The sequence below is a fragment of the Callospermophilus lateralis genome, chromosome 3 (genome assembly GCF_048772815.1).
Source record: "Callospermophilus lateralis isolate mCalLat2 chromosome 3, mCalLat2.hap1, whole genome shotgun sequence".
NCBI lineage: Eukaryota > Metazoa > Chordata > Mammalia > Rodentia > Sciuridae > Callospermophilus > Callospermophilus lateralis.
In genome coordinates, this window is record NC_135307.1 from 63,111,533 (window position 1) to 63,129,956 (window position 18,424).

At 41.0% G+C, this 18,424-nt stretch overlaps 1 protein-coding gene across 1 annotated transcript in view; it reads right to left on the reverse strand.

Annotated features, from left to right (window-relative positions):
• Positions 1–1,429: 1,429 nt before the first annotated feature.
• The window catches only part of Rad51b (RAD51 paralog B), a 574,557-nt gene continuing 557,562 nt past the window's right edge, over positions 1,430–18,424 (reverse strand). Inside the window, exons 10-11 of the mRNA XM_076848311.1 lie at positions 11,516–11,594; positions 1,430–1,898 (exon numbers count right to left, since the gene is read on the reverse strand). Coding sequence (XP_076704426.1) covers positions 1,894–1,898; positions 11,516–11,594 — 84 coding nt within the window. The 3' untranslated portion in view covers positions 1,430–1,893. The remainder of the gene's footprint in view (positions 1,899–11,515; positions 11,595–18,424) is intronic.

Below are 18,424 nucleotides of genomic sequence, written 5' to 3' on the forward strand. Positions count from 1 at the left end.
TTTGTTCATATTCTTCTCTGCCTCCCTATGTCTTCAGAGATAAGGACATTCCTTTCCTCAGGGTATAGGGAGGGCACATCTGGAAATAAGGTTTTATGACCTGCTTCTGGGGAAAGACAGCTAGGTTTTATGACCTGCTTCAGGGGAGTGAGGAGAAGGGAGGGGGAAGGAGACAGTCACAGTCCTGTTCTGCTGTTTTCTCATGTTTTAGGGATAGCGTGCCCTGAACCCTACCACCAACTTCTCAAATACTTCTTTATATTTGAAATTGGCCAGGTCAGCTTATAAGAATTCATGGAAAATGTGCATTTAATCAGTTGGAAAACTCAACTTGGTTTTCACAAACATTCTACGGAAGATCACAAGTTCTCCAAATGTACTTTGCACAGAGGGAGATGCATGGCTTGGCCTGGAACATTTCCTTTCTCATTTCTTGCCAGTTTACCCAAATCTCCTTCTGATGCCCAGCACACCTGCTTGTTGCCCAGGAATACCTTCCCTGGTTCACTACAGGGAGGTGAGATGCTCCTTTTTTGGCCCTTGCAATGGAGCTTGGACGTGCATCTATCATATCACTTTATTTTATTCTGCTTTATGTTATAGTTATTGTTTTGGGGTCTTTTTGTAATACAGTTCTTGAGGACAAGGCATATATCCTATTGCTTTCAAGCTTTGCCTGAGCACTTGGTCTGTGTTTAACAAATATGAAGTTGTTACGAGACTTGGTCTTTGATCCATTCTTCATCACTCACTGCTGACTTGGTACACAGCACTCTGTTGGGTGTTGACAGGAGACAGGAAATAGGGTATGACTTGATTTTAGCCCCTAAGGCACTTAAATTTCCCAAGGGGAGCAGGTAAAAATGATTGTACAGAGGACAGGTTGGGTCACTAACGTCTTAGGTAAGAGCTTGCCAAAGGCTGGGAGTACTTAATGCCTGACTTTGAAGGGGCTGAAGCTCCCAGACCTTTACACTGATCCCAGCCTGATGTTTTGGTCAGAAGCCTGAGGGCAATAGGAATGGGTAGGCCCAAGTTAGTCTCCTGGAAATGCCTAAATTATCCCATGGGTCACCAACTTATTTATTTGCTAATTGAGTGGCCCAGCTTTGGGCTTTAAATCTAAAGAAATCATTTCATCCTTTATTAAATACTGCATGAATCTCACTCTTTGTTCTGCAAGGCTATACACAATATACCAGTGAAACTTGAATTTACACTACAATAGTCATGCCACTAATGACCTTCCAAATGCCACTAATACCACACATGTTCTGCTTCTCGGTTGGATCTGAACCTGTCAATGAATTCTGAGGCCATTGACCTCCCTCTAACATAAGAACAGACCCCCATGCCCATGCCCACCCCCAGCCTCCCCCATCATTCCATGATTTCATTTCTGAATCAGTTACTCTTTGGAGACCTCGATTCCTTTACACCTACTCTTTTTATTTGGTGGACAATACTTTATTCGGAAATGTTCCCTCCTGTAATTACAAATCTTGTTAGTCATCCTCCTTCTCTCCCCAGGGGGATTGTGGGCTTTAATTAATTAATGTGGTTAAACCGCTTTGAGGTGCCTGGTTGAAAGGTGCTATATAAGTGCAAATTATTATTATTATGTCTGTTGACATCCCATGGTGGCAAAGCCCTCAGCCCTACACATCTAGAGACCTGAACAAAGGCTTCTTCATCTTCACCTTCCCTGCTAGGTCTGAAATCGCTGGTTCAATGGTCTAGGAGCAAATCTGTTACCATCTCAACAGCAATCAACTAATTAATCCCCATTATGTTGGCTTCCGTTTCCTTCTTCCAAGCAGCATGGTCCTGTTTCATTTCACAAATCACACCCCCATCAGCTCTAGACAAAGGTCACAGTATCCCTATGGCCTGTTAGCCTGAAAGAAAAAAGAAAGAGAGCGAGCTTGAAAAAAAAGAATGTTGTCATGAAATGCACTAACTTCCCACCCTTCATGGAAATAAAACCTTCCTTATAGCAGCCGTCCCCTTTCCCTTCCCCACGGAACCACACCTGGCACACCAGATACCCTGAAACACAGTACCGGTGGGATTAAGGTCCGGTGGCTCTAGCTTGACCTACAAAGGGGAACTCTATTTGCACTGGGTGGGAAAAGGTCATCCAAAGATGTCGGGGCCCCTCTTCAGCTTTCTCTACTACCCCCAAGTTTCCCCTGAGAAAGCCAGCTGCCATCTGTAGCCAGGAAGCCCTCACAAAGGCTGGGGACCATGATTTAGATGTTTTGTGCTACACCTAGCACACCACAGCCCTTAACAAATGCCTAGTGCTTCCACTATGATAGTAGCCATTGAAAACAGCCCTGTGGGGGAGACTTGGCCTCTTATAGGGACCAAAACACTCCTTACAAGGTCGTGCCTCAGACCCTTTGTTAGAGTGGATGTGGGCAAGCCTCAGGGGGTCATGTCTTCATCTGCCTTCATTTATCCTCCCTATTGAAGGGCTCCTTCAGGACATCGGTCAGTCTCTGTGGGAAATGATTTGGAGAGCAACAAAAGAACTTGGGCCCTTTGGGGGGCCTTCAGAATTCAGTAAACATCTGGACGGGGAAGGCCAGATTCTCAAGCAGTCTAGCTGGGGAGATGTCAAAAGAGAAAGAGCTGTGTGTGCAACGTAAGCTCTTAGTTCTGTGGCGACATTTGTTGTCCAGAAAGACACAGACACCCCAGTAGGTAGAAAGGAAGATTTTTCAAAAGCTTCTCTATTTGACGGTTTTTGTGACTGTGGCTCCTGTTTGTCAGTTCTCATGGCCTGTGTGAGGAAATGGAAGTTTCGCATGGTTAGCAAGCTGCATGTGATGTCTGTTCTGATTCTGTATGTGTATGAATAACCTAAGGTTGCATAAGCCTGTCCTGCTAGTTGTTGTTAAACATTTCTGTTATCTTTGAGGTTTTTAAAGTCAAGGTGACTTACTAGATTCTCAGGATGAGCACATTTTAATTGACCAAAAAAAAAAAAAGCACTAAGAAGCTAAGTGATTTATATTTCACACAGTGAGATGTAGGACCTGAACTCTTGACTCTTAATGTTCCCTTTATTGTTGAGTCAATCCATTTAGAACACATTAGTCAGCATGATTCAACATTTGTCACTAATCAGCACTAGTGATGGAACTAATCAGCATTCCCCAGTGTCCCCAAAGCTATCCTCAAATAGCAAAAGAAATTGGCCTCTGTCAAGAGACAATGGAATGTGGTTTTTGTTGGTATTCAGAAGCCGAAGTCCGGTTCAAGCCTCACATACTCTTAGGAGCTTTCCTCAGCCATCCTAGTTGGGACAACCCTATTTCCTTCCATCCTTCCATATCCTTGAAACTTGAAATAGCTGTCACAGTTTGCTGATGATTAGATCTACATAATTACATCTTCCAGAACTAGACTGTGAGCTACATAAGGGAAGGGAACTTTTTTTTCCCTCTCTCAATCTTGTATCCCCTAAGTCCTGAGCAGCATGTTCTGCAAACAATAGATGCTCAACAAATACTTGCTGAACTGAATGAAGCTTAAATGATATTTCATAAAGAATACAAGTCCTTTTGGAAGAGATTTTCAGAGAAAATAAAAAATCTGAATTGATTTAACATCTTTTGGTATTATTACCTGGGCATTTGCACAAATGCAAATTGTTAGTTCTGCCTATGGCTTCTAGGTTCTAAAAGTGGAATGTGGACCCAGGGTAAACTATGGTCCAAGTCTTGGAATGAAATTTTTCTCTATAACCTTATTTCAACTGCATTTTGTTTCATGTTAAAAAAAAAAAGTAGAGGCAGAAAAAACATTTTGGAAAAAAAAAAGTTTATAACTTTGGATCTCCTACCCTATTCTGTGCTATAAGCACTAGTAGCTCCCATTCAAGTTTCTTTCTCAAATGCTGCATAACAGCAAACACATACTAAAATTACTGCCTGAGGGAGATTCTGTTTAGGTAGGGTAGGTGGGTTGCCAAGATTTTGGGGCACTGGTCCTTGGTAGAAGAACAGAATGATAATGCTACTCCTCTTTTTTTCTAGGCTTAGGAAACAAACAGGGCCCCAACAGCATTTTTAACACATACTATATATTTTTAAAAATGTTTTTAGTTTTTGATGGATCTTTATTATTATTTATTTATTTATATGTGGTGCTAACAATTAAACTCAGTACCTACAAAGGAAACTACCAATTATAATACCAACACATGCTAGGCAAGCGTTCTACCACTGAGCTACAATCCCAGCCCCTACGCACACTATTTATGTGGCATTTCAAGAGTATTACTCTATTATGCAGCAAGCCTGGCCAAGGATCTGCACTATTGCAACGTGGGAATTAATCTCTGAAAGGTTTGTGTCACTAAATATTCATCTTCCTCTTTCTCTTGTGCTAACAGAGCTCCCACAATTCACAATTTTTGTGGGTACATGGCCACTCAGATTAATAACTACATTTTCATCATTTCTTGCCATATACCCACAGATGGCCAATATGATATAAGTAGAAATAAAGTGTGTAACATCCTCAAAGAAAGGGGGATGCTTTCTCTCCCACCACCATCTCTGTCCTACACAAATCCTGCTACCTGAATGGAGCAATGATGCTGAGTCATATTGGGTCATGACAACAACAGTAATATCCTAGGTGTGATGGAGCTACAAGCCAACAGATTGTGTCCCTGGACGAACCTGGGGAGCCAAGCTGCCACACCAGCTCAGAACCACATTCCTCTGCGGTGCTCTATGAGAAGGGAGTAAGCCTCTCTTTTAGACTACTGTTAGTTTAGGTAGTGGCTATGCCCAGCCAAATTTATAACCCAACTGCCCTCAGGGAATTTCTTGGAGGATCATTATATCAGTGTGACTGATACATTTTAGCTTAGATTTTCAAGATTCAACATTTAAGATGGGGCTAAACTACGTCAAAAGAGGCCTATGAGGCCCGAGAGATAAGCTGCCATGATGGAAGAGGAACGACCCAAAATCTTTTTGATTTTCTAAAATCTTAGGCCCAGGCTGAATACTTGAAAAGGAGTAAAAAACCCAACTTTGAGGCAGTGGACTTAGCTTTACCTTCTTGAAACTGTTTCCTCAAGAAAATCAAGATGATGGGTGAACTAAAAGCCCTTGTTTAAGGAAGGGTATATACAGTTAGCTTTTGGAGAATGAGTAAATTTTTATCAGTGATCATCTAAGTACAGGTATAAAGCACACACACACACTGTGCACAAAATCTCTCTGGAGCATATGGCAAGCTTACATTCCTAAGGCAAGAGATAAAAGGGGCATCCATAAAGAACATAAGAAGATCAGCCATGGAAATATGACAACACATCAATAATTATACATGGCTGCACAGAGATTGGTCCACTACCTCCACAGAAAGTCTAAATTGGTTAACTAATTTTGAGAAAAATTTGGGAATATATATAAAAGATGCCTGATCTATACCTAGAGAAACCCTCAAACCATGTTATAAATAATCAAAATATCTATAAATAAGGGAGTAGATAATGGTGTATTCATACAATGGATGTGGATACCTGAAACAAATCAAAGAAATCTATGTGCATGAATGTGGACATACATAAAAACATTATGTTAAATGACAAGACAAAGTTATAAAGTAATGTGTATGATAAATCATTTATAGAAATTTTAAAATGCATTAAAAAACAAATCATTATATTATACATAGATTCACAGGTAGGTAGAAAAGTTTTAAGAATGAAAGAGAAGGAAATATGCCAAATGGTGGAGAACTTTTCTTCTGTGGAGGAGAGTCAGGTGGGGAGGGCCTGGAGTAGGGATAGGTACAAAGGAGTTTTGAATTCTGTCAAATTTTTGTCCTAGAATTGAAAAAAAAAAAATCTGAAACTACTAGGATAAAAATTTTAACAGTTGTTAATTCTGGGTGTTATATTCATATAAAATTCATGTTTTTTGATTTCCTGTACTATTCTGTATTAAAAATATTTTTCAGGCTGGGGTGTAGTTCAGTGGTAGAGGGCTTACATAGAATGAGCTAGGCCCTGAGTTTGAACCCCAGCACCTACTCACCCCAAAATCTACATTGATAACAGTCTCTCTGAGGCTGACAGCCAGAAGAAAAGATGTGAATAAGGCAGAAGGCCAGTGTGGGAGGTCCTGGAAGAAGGAGATGTGAAATAAATGCAGAGAGGAGAAGACCCTGGGTAGATGGTGGTCCTTCCTCTTTCCCCTAGGAAGTCCCACAACCAAGAGGCCTGAATAAACTTTCTGAGGCTGCAGTGGCACCTGTCAGGACAAGGACAATGTGACAGGCTGGCTCTGCCTTCCTCTTCATGACTTCCAGGAGGAGTTTGAGCTCTCTGAGCCACTGAATCTCAGGGCTCTCTGCCCAAGCTCCAGGCTGTGCCAGGTGTGTGAGTGGTACTAGCCAGACTAAGAATCTTCTGGGTCATTTTGAGTCTACCAGGCAGACAATATTTAGATGAGCTACTGATTCAAATTGAAGTCTGATAAGCTCAAGTGGTAGTATTTGAGGGAAAAGAATTTTTCAATAAATCATCCAGTTGGCTCGGTAACTATGAAAAAGGAGTGGAAGAATTTAACCCAACTTTGTGACAAGGGAACAAATAGAGGAGATTAATGACTTTCCTGATATGCTTCAAAAGGTGATCAAACAAACCATTCTTGATTGTAAAAGCAGAAAGATGAAGCACTTAGCTTTCCATAAAAAAGACCATTGTTTCTTTCTTTTTTCTTTCTTTCTTGGTTTCTTCTGAAAAAGTGACTAAGTGACTGAAGCTAGCTTGGTGTCCAGTACCTTCTCTGGACTTGTGTCAGGGTGCCCTGGTCTCCTCTGAAGTTCTCCAGCTATCCTAAAATTTATTCTATTCATTCAAACCCAAACTAGTATAGGACAGTGTCGGAATCCAAATTCAACCAGTTGTATCTGATCCTGATTTTGTAAAAACTGTTTAAAAACATGTTTCTATCTCACTGAGAAATAGTTGCTACCTTCAGTCCTGCTCAAAACAACTTTGGCTTTCTGTATTTCCAACCACTCCCTAAATTCCCAAGGAAGAGAGAATAGGTAAAGGAGTGAACAATATACCCTGCCAGTCCAGCCTCTCCGTTCTTAGGGCCAGCCCTGCTTGAGAAGCTGCTTCACCTCATCCATGGGCCTCCCAAAACTGGGGGATGGTTCCAGAAGGATCTGACCCTGGCTTCTTATATGCGCCCTGCAGCATCAGCAACATAGCCTGGCTGCTTTCAATTAGAGTCTCTGCTGTGCTCTGGGTGGTACATTTGGTGCTTACTAAAGAAACAAAGGATATCACCAGAGCTGATGTGGGTAGTGGTGGAGTTCACTGAGAATTCTTCTTCCCTTCTGAACCCAAGTGCTTTGAGGCCCACCCCATTAAAACTGGTGCCCAAAGTCAACCTCTGCTTTTCTCTTGCCACCAGATCCCAGCATCCTGCAGTCTCATTCCAGCCTAGGCCAGCTCCTCTAAACTTTTCCACTTGCTGGGCACTGGACCTTCCATAGGGGACAAAAGGAAAACTGGATTCAGGGCTCCTCCTCCACCCCCACCTTTCCCACTCCAGTTGCACAAAGGGCTGAACTCTTCCTTTGCCCCAACCTGGCCTCTCTCAGAGCTGAACCATCAAGAAGCTGCTGGCTGCAGTCAGCTCCCTCTCCTTTGGGGCCCAAATATTTCCAGGGTCCAGGGCCAGGCCAGGAGAGGCCAGGATACCAGAAGAACGTGGGCAGACAAAGAAGATGCAAACGGGATAGTATTACCATGTTAATGGCCTGAGTCTGAGGCCTCCTGAAGATGCAGGGAGGGTGGGTTTTCTTTCTCTTACTTTTTCTTTTTTTTTTTGCCAAAGGAGAATAGTTCCGCTTTCTATTTTACTTCAACAATAGCACAGACCGGCTCCTTCAAGTGTTTCAAAAAGCGCCTGAGAAATCTCTAACCAGCCCCTGGGTCTCTCTGGCCTGCCGCTTCATTGTCCCTCCCACCCCAGTGAACAAAGGGGTGGGAAGGGTGTCAGGCCCCCAGTTGCTGCCTGTTCTCACATCCTAATCCTTGGGAACGGGAGGGGAATGGCCTGCAGAGTTGCTCGATCCTATTCTGCTCTCACTTTTTACTCCCTTCCACTGCTTGTGCAGAGCTTCAGGTATTAGCAAACCTCCTGAGCAGGGGCTGGAAGGAATCTTGGCCTTGCCAAGAGATAAAAGGCACTGAGGGACCATTCCCAAGTTCACTAGCAGCATGGATTTTTCTTCTCACTGCTCCTGCTCACTCTATTAGGGAGCCTGGTGTCAAGGCACAGACCTGTCTCACCCTCCCAGCCCTTCCCATCTGTCTCTGTGCCCCTCTGAAATGGACTGCAGACCCCACTCAGAGCTCCAGGTGCTACCACGCCAGAGCAACCTTGCACACCAGGAAAGCTTTCAGCCTTGACTTGTGGGTACCTTTCCAAGTTTACCACCCAGGGAGAAAAGGGTTTCTTTGCTTTAAGCCTGGGGAATTGTGCAGGTGTCTTTTTTAGCTCAGTCATCTGGTAAGAAAGGGAAAAATAAGCCTTTATGTTCCAGTGTATGAAGATCTCAAGAGAACAACTAAAAGTATCAGGCTAAATGAATGATAAGTATATCACCCCCCAGGAGGATCAGATAAAGCTGAAGTGAAAAGTGAAAAGAAAGCAAGGAACTAGGAGACAGGAGAGTGAGAAATGAAAGACGGAGACCAGGCAAAGATACACATGAGAATTTTACTTGTCAGAGCTGACAAATAAAGGCACATCTCTCCATTGATGGAGAGAGGCAAAACAGGCTTGGGGTTTGGGACTTTTATGGGGCAGGCTCAGAGATTAGAGCCCCATGGGTCCTAATGGGGGCGGTTAAGGGTGGGGTTGGTAGGAGGGAGTGGTGAGCCTTTCTCAGAAATGCCTTTGGGCGGAAATTGAAATTTTTCTTAAAATGGCTGTCCCTTAAGATGGCCATTCAGATGCTAAGCAAGGACCTTACAAGAAGGCCTTTAGAGATTACCAGGGCTGGTTACAGCATTCAAAGCTTAAAAAAAAAAAAAAGAAAAGAAAAAGAAAAAAAAAAGTGTCACCCTGAAATTCCTACATATGAATTCATGACATGCACAAGTGGACACACAAGCACACACGTAATAGATATTTCATTAAACAATACAATATATGTGATATAATCTGATATTTTCTATTCTCCCTTCTTTTTTCCTAAATGCTGATCTTGATTCATCAATTTCATATCATGACCCATTAATTGGTTACAGTAAAGTTTGCAAAGCCTTGAATCAACATTTTCATTTTCAAGAGGACAAAATTAGGGCTCAGAGATTTTCTCAAGATCATATCAGAGCTGAAATGAACCCCAAGAGTTCTTTACAATCAAAGAGGGACCCTCATTTTTCTGAGAGCACCCTTTTCCCCCTTAAAGTCTTTGGAGCACAGAGCCAAGAGGGCAGGGAGTGCAGGAAGTGTATTCAGTGGTACTGCCAACAGAAGCAGAAGGGCTCTACCGCCTCCAAGATCTCTGGGAGGGAAGCACAGCTGAGTGTTGGGCTGGAGAAAACCCTTAGCAAGCAGCCAGGTGAAGTTCTGAGGCCGCCCAGGCATTTTATATATTGGTTGGGGATCTTACATTATAAGCCATTTCTCTGAATTTCTTCTTTCCTGGACACACTGCTCTAGGTCCGTTTCCTTTAGTAATCCATTTTCTCCCATTTTCCAGTCTTTTCTAACAGTCATTCCTTGTGGTTCTTTGACCTTTACCAGTTCATTACATCTCTAGTTTCTCTTTTCTCTAACCAGTTTTCTTTTCCCTGTCAAAATCACAGTCTTAACAATGAGTATCAGGGAAGCAATCCAGTAGATCTTAGTTCCACAAATGTTCCTGATGTTATCCACATTAGACCACGCTTAGGAATGTCATTTATCAAGGTATAAACACCACAGCAAGATTTTACTACAAGTCCTTAGGGCAGAACTGATTCTTTTCATCCTGGATTTGTCTTATAATCTTCCATAGGATTTCTTGAAATGTCCCTCTATATTTGCTATTTACTAGACTCCTTATCTTTTAAAACAGCCTCTAAAAATGAAGAGCTCAAAGCCACACTGTGCACTGGGTAAATAAAAACCGAGCTTTCTGATTGCTTATTAGTTATACACCCTTAGAGAGTATGTAACAAAGGGGCCTGCTGTTTGCTTTGCTTAATCTGGTCTTAAAATCTCTGCTTCTTTGTCAGAAAACAATATTTGCAATTGTAAAAAAAAATATTTACCAAGGAACTTGGATAGCATAAGTCAAAGGCTAAGAGCTAAAGGTCAGTAGTTCTTATCCCAAATTTTTGTGAACCTGAGGGTCCCTGCTGTGAAGCTCAATTGCATCAAACAAACATTCAGCTTTTGAGTCCATTAAGAAGCAGACATTTTAAAAGGGGAAGGAAAGGGAGGGCTGCAGTCTGTTCCTCAGTCAGAAGGGCGAACTCCCCAGCCTGCCCCACAGAATTCCTGCTACATATTTGTAAAGCAGTGTGTCTCCATGGGAATATTACTGGGACTATCCTCTTTCCAAAATTGTGGAAAAACCTCAACTTACAAAATCTTACCTGGCAGACATTCCTTCCATGAATGGCCTTGGCAATAAGCTTCTCAGGCCTGAGGTTCACCTATGTATCTCTGTGGGTGGACCTGCTGCTTAATAGTGGGGGACAGAGGAATATTGTGGGCATTTCTTTATCCACAAAGGAGTTTTAGACATCTGACCCTTCTAAGAGACTGATTCTTCTAAGTTTAATGTTTGAATTTATGCCTTTATGTTAATTATTCTCTGGAAAGATTTGCCATTGGGTGCCTTTCCTAACCTCCAGAGTATCTAGCATCTGCAGAACAGTTCTGGCATCTGAATTACAGCTTGTGGCCTGGGAGTGTTCCACTTTGAGCAAGAATTTGAGTCCTTCCAAGTCCCAAGCCTATGTTACAAGGTGCAGGTAGGCAAGGCCTGGTCTCTAGCAGAAGGGCTTGCTGGGACTCAAACACCAGAAAGGGAAACATAGTAACCATAAGGAGGCAGGAAATGGAGCTCATGGGAGTCGGGACACAGTGCCCCACAGGCTGCCAATCCAGATGCTGCCACAGCCTGTGAAATGAGAGGGCTCCTCCACACCATCCAGTTCACACCATAGGATCTCTGTAGAAGACTGATGGTGGCAATTCCTAGATTTCTTGCTTTCACTTTTTGGTTCTCCCAATCTGTTATTAACAATATAGTCCTCCCTCATCCACACCTCAACCTTTTGTCAAATTCTTGCCACAACTGCCAATCTGTTGATCTTGTCAGGGAAATATCACTGGCCAATTCACGTTGGCCTTTGAGTCTGTCCTAAAATAGATTCTTTTGGACCACAGCAATATTGCCTCTAGTGGTGAGCAGCATTGAACAGTCAGCTTGAAGAAATGGCTTAACCTAAGGATCTTACCTTGAAGAACCAGGCCTTCCTCCTTGATGGTGTAAATAAATGAGGTGAAGGGAGCCAGAGGGGATTTGGCAATGAGAATCTGCAAATAAATCACATTTTTCCAGAGTCAGACAAAGAATCAAGTGTGAGTCTCTATTTACTACTCGTCTAACTTTGACATAGAGTGGTATCATATGACTTTAAGTCATAAGGTTTATTATTTTCAAAAAATCTTTTAGAACCAAATGTTCAAATGAATGATATCCTTTCAAAATGATCACTTTAGAAGGATATGGCGTTTATCCAAATATTCTGCCACCAAGTACCATATTCTTGAACCAATTCTTCCAGAAATAAGACACATTATTTTTTTATGTCACAGCTACTTTTCTGCTCAAAGATAAACCTAGCTCCATTCTTTAATTTTATGAATAAACAGTTAGTTAAAAAAAATTCAAAGTGATCCTTAAAATATCTACCATTACTGCAACTATTCAAATTAACTTGCCAAAGACAAAGCAATGGTAAATTGCTTTCTTGGACCCAATCCCTCACCTTGTCTGTATTTACACCCTTTATCTTGTGACTATATTTTCTCTTCAGGTGTAGCGCATTTTCCATGCCCTTGACTGTGGGGTTGTCCACATGACTTGTTTTGGCTAGTTGTTTTGTGCCAGTTCCCAGATTATGCCTCAAGAAGTCTCAAGTATTTCCATTTGTTCTCTTATGCTTCTGCCAATGCCAGAAAAGAAAATAAATGTCCAAGCTAGGCTGCTATTTCAGAAGGGTAACAGACACCTGAAAAGAGCTGGCCAGCCAGGACCATCTAAACAGCTGAACTGGTATATTGCTATATACCTCTCAACTTCTGGTGATGGTGTCATGAAGCATTATTGTAGCAAGAGGTGACTGATAACACCAGCCAGAACAAAATACCAAAAGCACTTTAGGCAATGGCATTCTTCTACAACAAATACCTATTTAAAAGGAGATGATCATTCGGTTATTTAAAAAATCAGTATCTTTGTTGAACATGGTGGCACACGACTGTAATCCCAGTGGCTCGAGAGGCTGAGACAGGGAGGATCACGAATTCAAAGCCAGCCTCAGCAATTTAGTGAACCCCTAAGCAACTCAGTGTGACCCTGTCTCTAAATAAAATACAAATAGGGCTGAGGATGTGGCTCAGTGTTTGAAAGCCCCTGAGTTCAAACCCTGGTACTCCCCCTCCAAAAAAAAAATCAGTATCATTAACTCATTGTCACACTTCATGAAGCTCTACAGAAACTCTAAGGATTGGTAGATTTTTATGATATTTTATTGAAGAAATATGAATATCAGTTTCCTGTTTTTCAAATCAAAATAATATCATAAAAAATAGTGACAAGGGACTGGGGCTATAGCTCAGTGCTTGCCTAGCATAGTTGAGGCACTGGGTTTGATCTCAGAACCACACAAAAAATAAATAAAATAAATAAAATAGTTATAAAAAATATATGTTAAAAAATAGTGATAAGCCAGGTGCAATGTTGCATGTCTCAAAATGTGCATAGGCCCTTGGTCAATGCCTAGTGCTTAGGAAAAAAAAAAAGTGACATTGGGTCATGGAACCACTTAGGTAATCAGGAAAGCAAGGAAGAAGGAAGAAATAATTGCAAACAACCAAAAGGCTTACACATATTTCAATTCAATAAACATTTATTGTCTGTCAATTATGAGAAGAGGTAGAATAACGGGGTAAGGAGATCACAGGTTTTAGTCATGGGGTTTGAATCTAGCTCTTCTACCAGTTGGCTAATCCTCAGCAGAGCCTGCACATATTCCCTACTAGCCACTCCCCTTCTTCCTTTTAGTAAATAACTGCCCAAGTTCCCACATTTCTCTGCCTCTTTTGCAACAAGGTGTGTGGCCATGTGATTAACAGACTATGAGTACAAATGCCAGGTTGAACTTCCAGATTCTGTTTTCATAAGAAAATTGCATGCCCTTCATTTTCTCTTTTCCCCTTCCCAAGGGCAGGAACCAGTTCCAACCACATAGACAGGACAACTCCCTGGTCATTATGAAGCAACATGGGAGGAGAAAGCTTGGTGACTTCAGATAGCATCAATACCTTCTAGCTGGGTCACTTGTCCCCTCAGGACAGAGCTACTTGTTTCAATCACTGTATTTCAGCTGTCTTTGTGATATAGTATAGACTGAACTCTAACCAATATTGTGATGCTAGACAACTTAAACTTTTTGAATCTCAGTTTCCACATTTGTCAAATGGGGATAAAAGCATTAAATGAGATTATCATGAAGATTAAATTAAGTATATAAAATACTTGTCAAACACTAGTAAATGCATAATAAATAACAGGAACATTTCCAAGCTCACCAAAACCCCAAATACTTTGCTTTTCAATAAGGAAGTCTCTAGTTGAATCTCAATAAGTTTTAGTAGCTGCTCTAAAATTATTCACAAACTTGCAAACCATTTTCATAACCAATGAGTACAGGTGGGCAATTACACTTTCATGTTAAAAACATGACATCTAAAAATTAAGATGGATAATTTTCTGACAGAGGTTGGGGTTCACATGAAGTGAACAGGGGAACGGCATGGCAGAAGAAAGGATAGTGCTTTTCAAACTTCAATATGGGTGTGAATCACCAGCAGGTCCTGCTGACCTGCAGATTCTGATTCAGTAGATTTTGAACAGGACCTGAGAGTCTGCACTTCCAACAAGATCCCAAGAGATGCTGATGCTGTGGTCCCAAGATCACATTATAAGTAGCCTGATTGAAGAATCTAAGAAAAACAAGAGATGGGAGGTATAGAGCCAATTAGAAAGATACTACAGTAATTCAGTGATGAGAAAAAATTATGAGACGTGGCCTAAACCACAATTGTGTCAGAAAGAATGGGGAAAAGGAACAAGATCAAATAGGAATGAAAGAAACTAAATATACCCCAAATCTCAGATTGCTATTGTCTAAATGTAGCAACCAAACATGAAACCAAAAGGGTATAAATAAATAGCAATCAATAATGTGACATTCTAATGCTTGAAGAAATAATAGCCCCTGCACCTAAGCCTTCCAACTCTGTGGTGCCACCTCTGTAGTCTAATGCCCATACTAAGAACAAGTCCTAAGTCCCAGCCAAGGGAATCTCACACCTGTGAGGACCCTTCTGCAGGCAATCAAAGGGTTTGAACAGGTCACTGATTAATGCTCCATTTTGGGGGGGAGCAGTATTTAAAATGAGTCATCAAAAGGATGATTTATGTGCAGTCAGAAAGAGGAAGTGATAAATAATGTCAGATGAATCCCACTTCCTTTTTTTGGGGACAGAACTTCTAGATCAGAGGGCTGTCATCAACATAAAATATCTGATTTTGGAAAAAAAAAGTGACAAACTCTTTTGACAGCCTGGTAGATAAAGTAAAGACAAGTTGCAATGAATACTAAGACCATTAGAGTGAATTTGTAAGTGGCCCAAAGCTCAGTAGCAACCTGTGAGGGGATCAACCTTTGATGTGATGCATTGGTTTGTAGCCTTGGTCCTGTTCCATTCAACATTTTTAACTGACCTGAATGAGGATGCTGACATATTCAACTACATCCATACAACAAATGTGGAATCCAGCAGGGACTAGAACTGACAAAAAATGTTGCACTAATAGAGCTTACAAGCTAAAGGAGGAAAAAGGCAATAAAGTAAATATGGTATCTTAAGGTGATTATATGTGCTATGGGGAACAAGGGCAGTAAAAGAGTATAGTAAAGAGTATATGTAGTACATCAGACGAGGGTGTCATTTTTAAATAGAGTAGTTTGAAAAGACTTCTTTGACTTTTGGATCATGTAACTAACCTTATTGATGGGATGTTTTAATAATAGGAAGGTAATAGAAGACAAGAAAGTCAGAGGAGGAATTCATATATTAGATCATATAATCATGATATCCTAATGAATCTCAATTTGGTAAAAATGTTAGGACAAATCCTACATGTGTTTTAGAATGCTGAAATCCTTGAGAACAGAGCACAAACTTTGGCTATAGAATGGAGGAGATAAAATAAAGCATTCAGAAAATGGCTTAGAAATGTTGGTTAATAATAATTCAACATGAATCAGGAGTAAGATGTGATTCTCAAAGATATAGTGTGGTCTCGGGTTATTGTAATTGGAAGTATAGTGTCTGGAACAAGGGCTGTGATAGTTCTGCTGTCCTCTTGACTCAGCAAACCACACATTACACAGTGTCTATAGATTGGGGCCCAGAGTTCAAAAGCGAAGCTGAAAAATGGGAGAGCCAACAAGGTGAAGATGGGGCTGGAGTTGTAGCTCAGTGGTATAGCATTTGCCTCGCAAGTGAGAGGCACTGGGTTCGATCCTAGCACCACATAAAAACAAATAAAGGCATTGACTCCATATACAACCAAAAAAAAAAAATTATAAAACAAAAAACAAAAAACCAGGTGAAGATGCCAAAGCAATCCATAATTAACACACTGCAATGTAAACATGATTGTCAGAGCACTGGGTGAAGGTGTTTAATATGAGTTTTCTGATCTAGAGTTTGATAGTGTTACCTACTTGAGAGGAGATGGATCAATAAGCTTTCAGTTCAGTTGGTTTTGGAGGGGAAATGTAAGTTAGCTTTTAGCTTAGTAGATTTCAGGGTCGGGGAGGGAGTGATGCTTGCCATGTATCTTTGTGAATACACACAGATTCTTTTTTTTAAAGATCTGAATCAATGTCCAGTGCCCATGTGCTTTTCTGTCATTCAAACTATAAACTATCTTCTCTAAAGTAAACAACTACCCCAGCAGAAAATTTAGGCTATTCTGTTTCATGTGTTCAGCCATTCCATAAATTTGGGTTGTTCTAATATCTGACCTGGGCTGCTATCATGTGTCAATCTATCTTCTTCAATATATAATGTCCTGCAGGGAGGCCTAGAGGCCTAAAAAAACCCTCCAAGTCCCTAGTAAAAATTCTGATCCCATTCAATCCTGTGTGCATTGTGTGGAGCTGACTCTGGAATTCTCTAAGTGTTCAAAGAAATATGTACTTGAATAAGTATAGACATATGTGGTTCAGAAAGCCTGGAGCTCCACATGATAGATATTTGGTATGGTGAGCTATTAATTCTACTCCCACAGATAGGTTATTTTTTTCTTGACTATTTCCTTCATATAAGGCCAGTTCTCTTTTCTACCGCCTATTCTTTCAAGGAAAGTGGTCACCAATATTTTTAAATTATTTTGAGAAATATTTAAGATATGCCTAAATCCCAACTCATGGGATAAATAATTTCCATTATTTATATCATCCACTCATCTATACACTTGTGCAATCCACACATATTTATGGTGTATTTTTCCCTTTTGCTGGAAAAATACAAGATAGAGAGATTCTTGCTTTCATGAAATCGACATTCAATGGCAGAAAACAGCACAGGAAAACTTGAGACTGTTGGTCTTTTCCAACTTTGACATTGTACTATGTGTCCTTTGATCTTGAGCATTCAATCCGTCCATCAACTAACACTGTACTCTGGGCCAGGCATACTCAAATTACCCTGTGTGAATTTGAACTTATTAAAAGACTATCATCTGCTTCTACCTCGGCTTCTGCCTCTGTTTATTTATCAGATGCATATTCTGAACCCTTAGAGGGATAGAGTTTGGAGGCATTTGCTTTGACCTTACCTCTTTCACCTCCATAGGGTCCAGTCAATGTGTTGCAGCTCTGAACACCTAAAATGACGCATGGACGTTTTTCTTACTTTATGCGTGGAGGTTTCTCCCATCTTACAATTGAGAATACAGAGGCCTAAGTACTTTAATTAAAGGGTGGAAGTAGCAGTTTGCCTTTGGGGCTCTTGGGCCTCTCCCTGCACATCCTCTCCTCTTTCTTTTATGTTCCTCTCCTAGGGTATCTATTTCACTCTCAGCAAACAAGTTCTTAGTTAATTCTCTCTAGCCCTAAAGTGACAGCTGGTTGAAACCTTCCAATATTCCCTTTCACAGGTGTGTTTGCACTTTAATATAAGGCTCTCAAAGGAGAGGAATGTATCTACAATGGCAGAAAGTACAATAGGATTGGGGTAGGTGGGGAGCCTTCCAGGGTTCTACAGTAATAACAATGACAAGAACAACCATAGCCAACCAACATTAATCTTCGCAACAATGCTTTGAGGCAGGTAGCTTATGACTGATAAAGCTGGATTCCAACTCAGGCTACTGTGATGGTAGCCCCCAATCTGCCACATATAGATTACTCTCCTTCTGTGGAGAAAAACATCAAATAAGGCCAAATACACAGCAACAAAGAAGGATGTTTTTCTCCCCCTTGCAGCACGGATATTGCATGCTTCAAGACAAAGAAGTAATTAGGTGCTGTAGCTGCTCATGAATTCCATACTGGCAGTTTTCCTTCCACCTTTCATCTCTTAATGTCCACATCCTACCTATTCTTCATACTCCTGTAAATGTCACCTCTTCCAGAAGCTTATATTGGTTTCTCCAGCCTAGGGTGATCTCTCTTTAATCCCATTATGCTTTATCTGTACCTCTAATAATAACACTGCTTTCATCACTATTTTACAGTTAATGTTACCTGGATTCCTCATCATCTATTTGAAGACATGACCACATCATTGCTGCTGCTTCTTATAGCAACCTCCAGAATGGTGCTATTTATAGAATGGAAGGTTATCTTTGAAATGCAAGAATGAATGCTTATGCACAAATTGGTAACTCACAGCAGCTCTACTGAGTCATACCCACTCTCAGGACTTATCTGGCATCCCCTTCCCAAAGTTAGGGGACTTAGAAGATGCCATAGAAAATAGCAGGTTGCCCAGTCAATCCCTGCCCAGATTCTCAGCTTGGGCAGGGCCCAAAGTCAAGTCTTTGGTTCCAGCTTGCTATA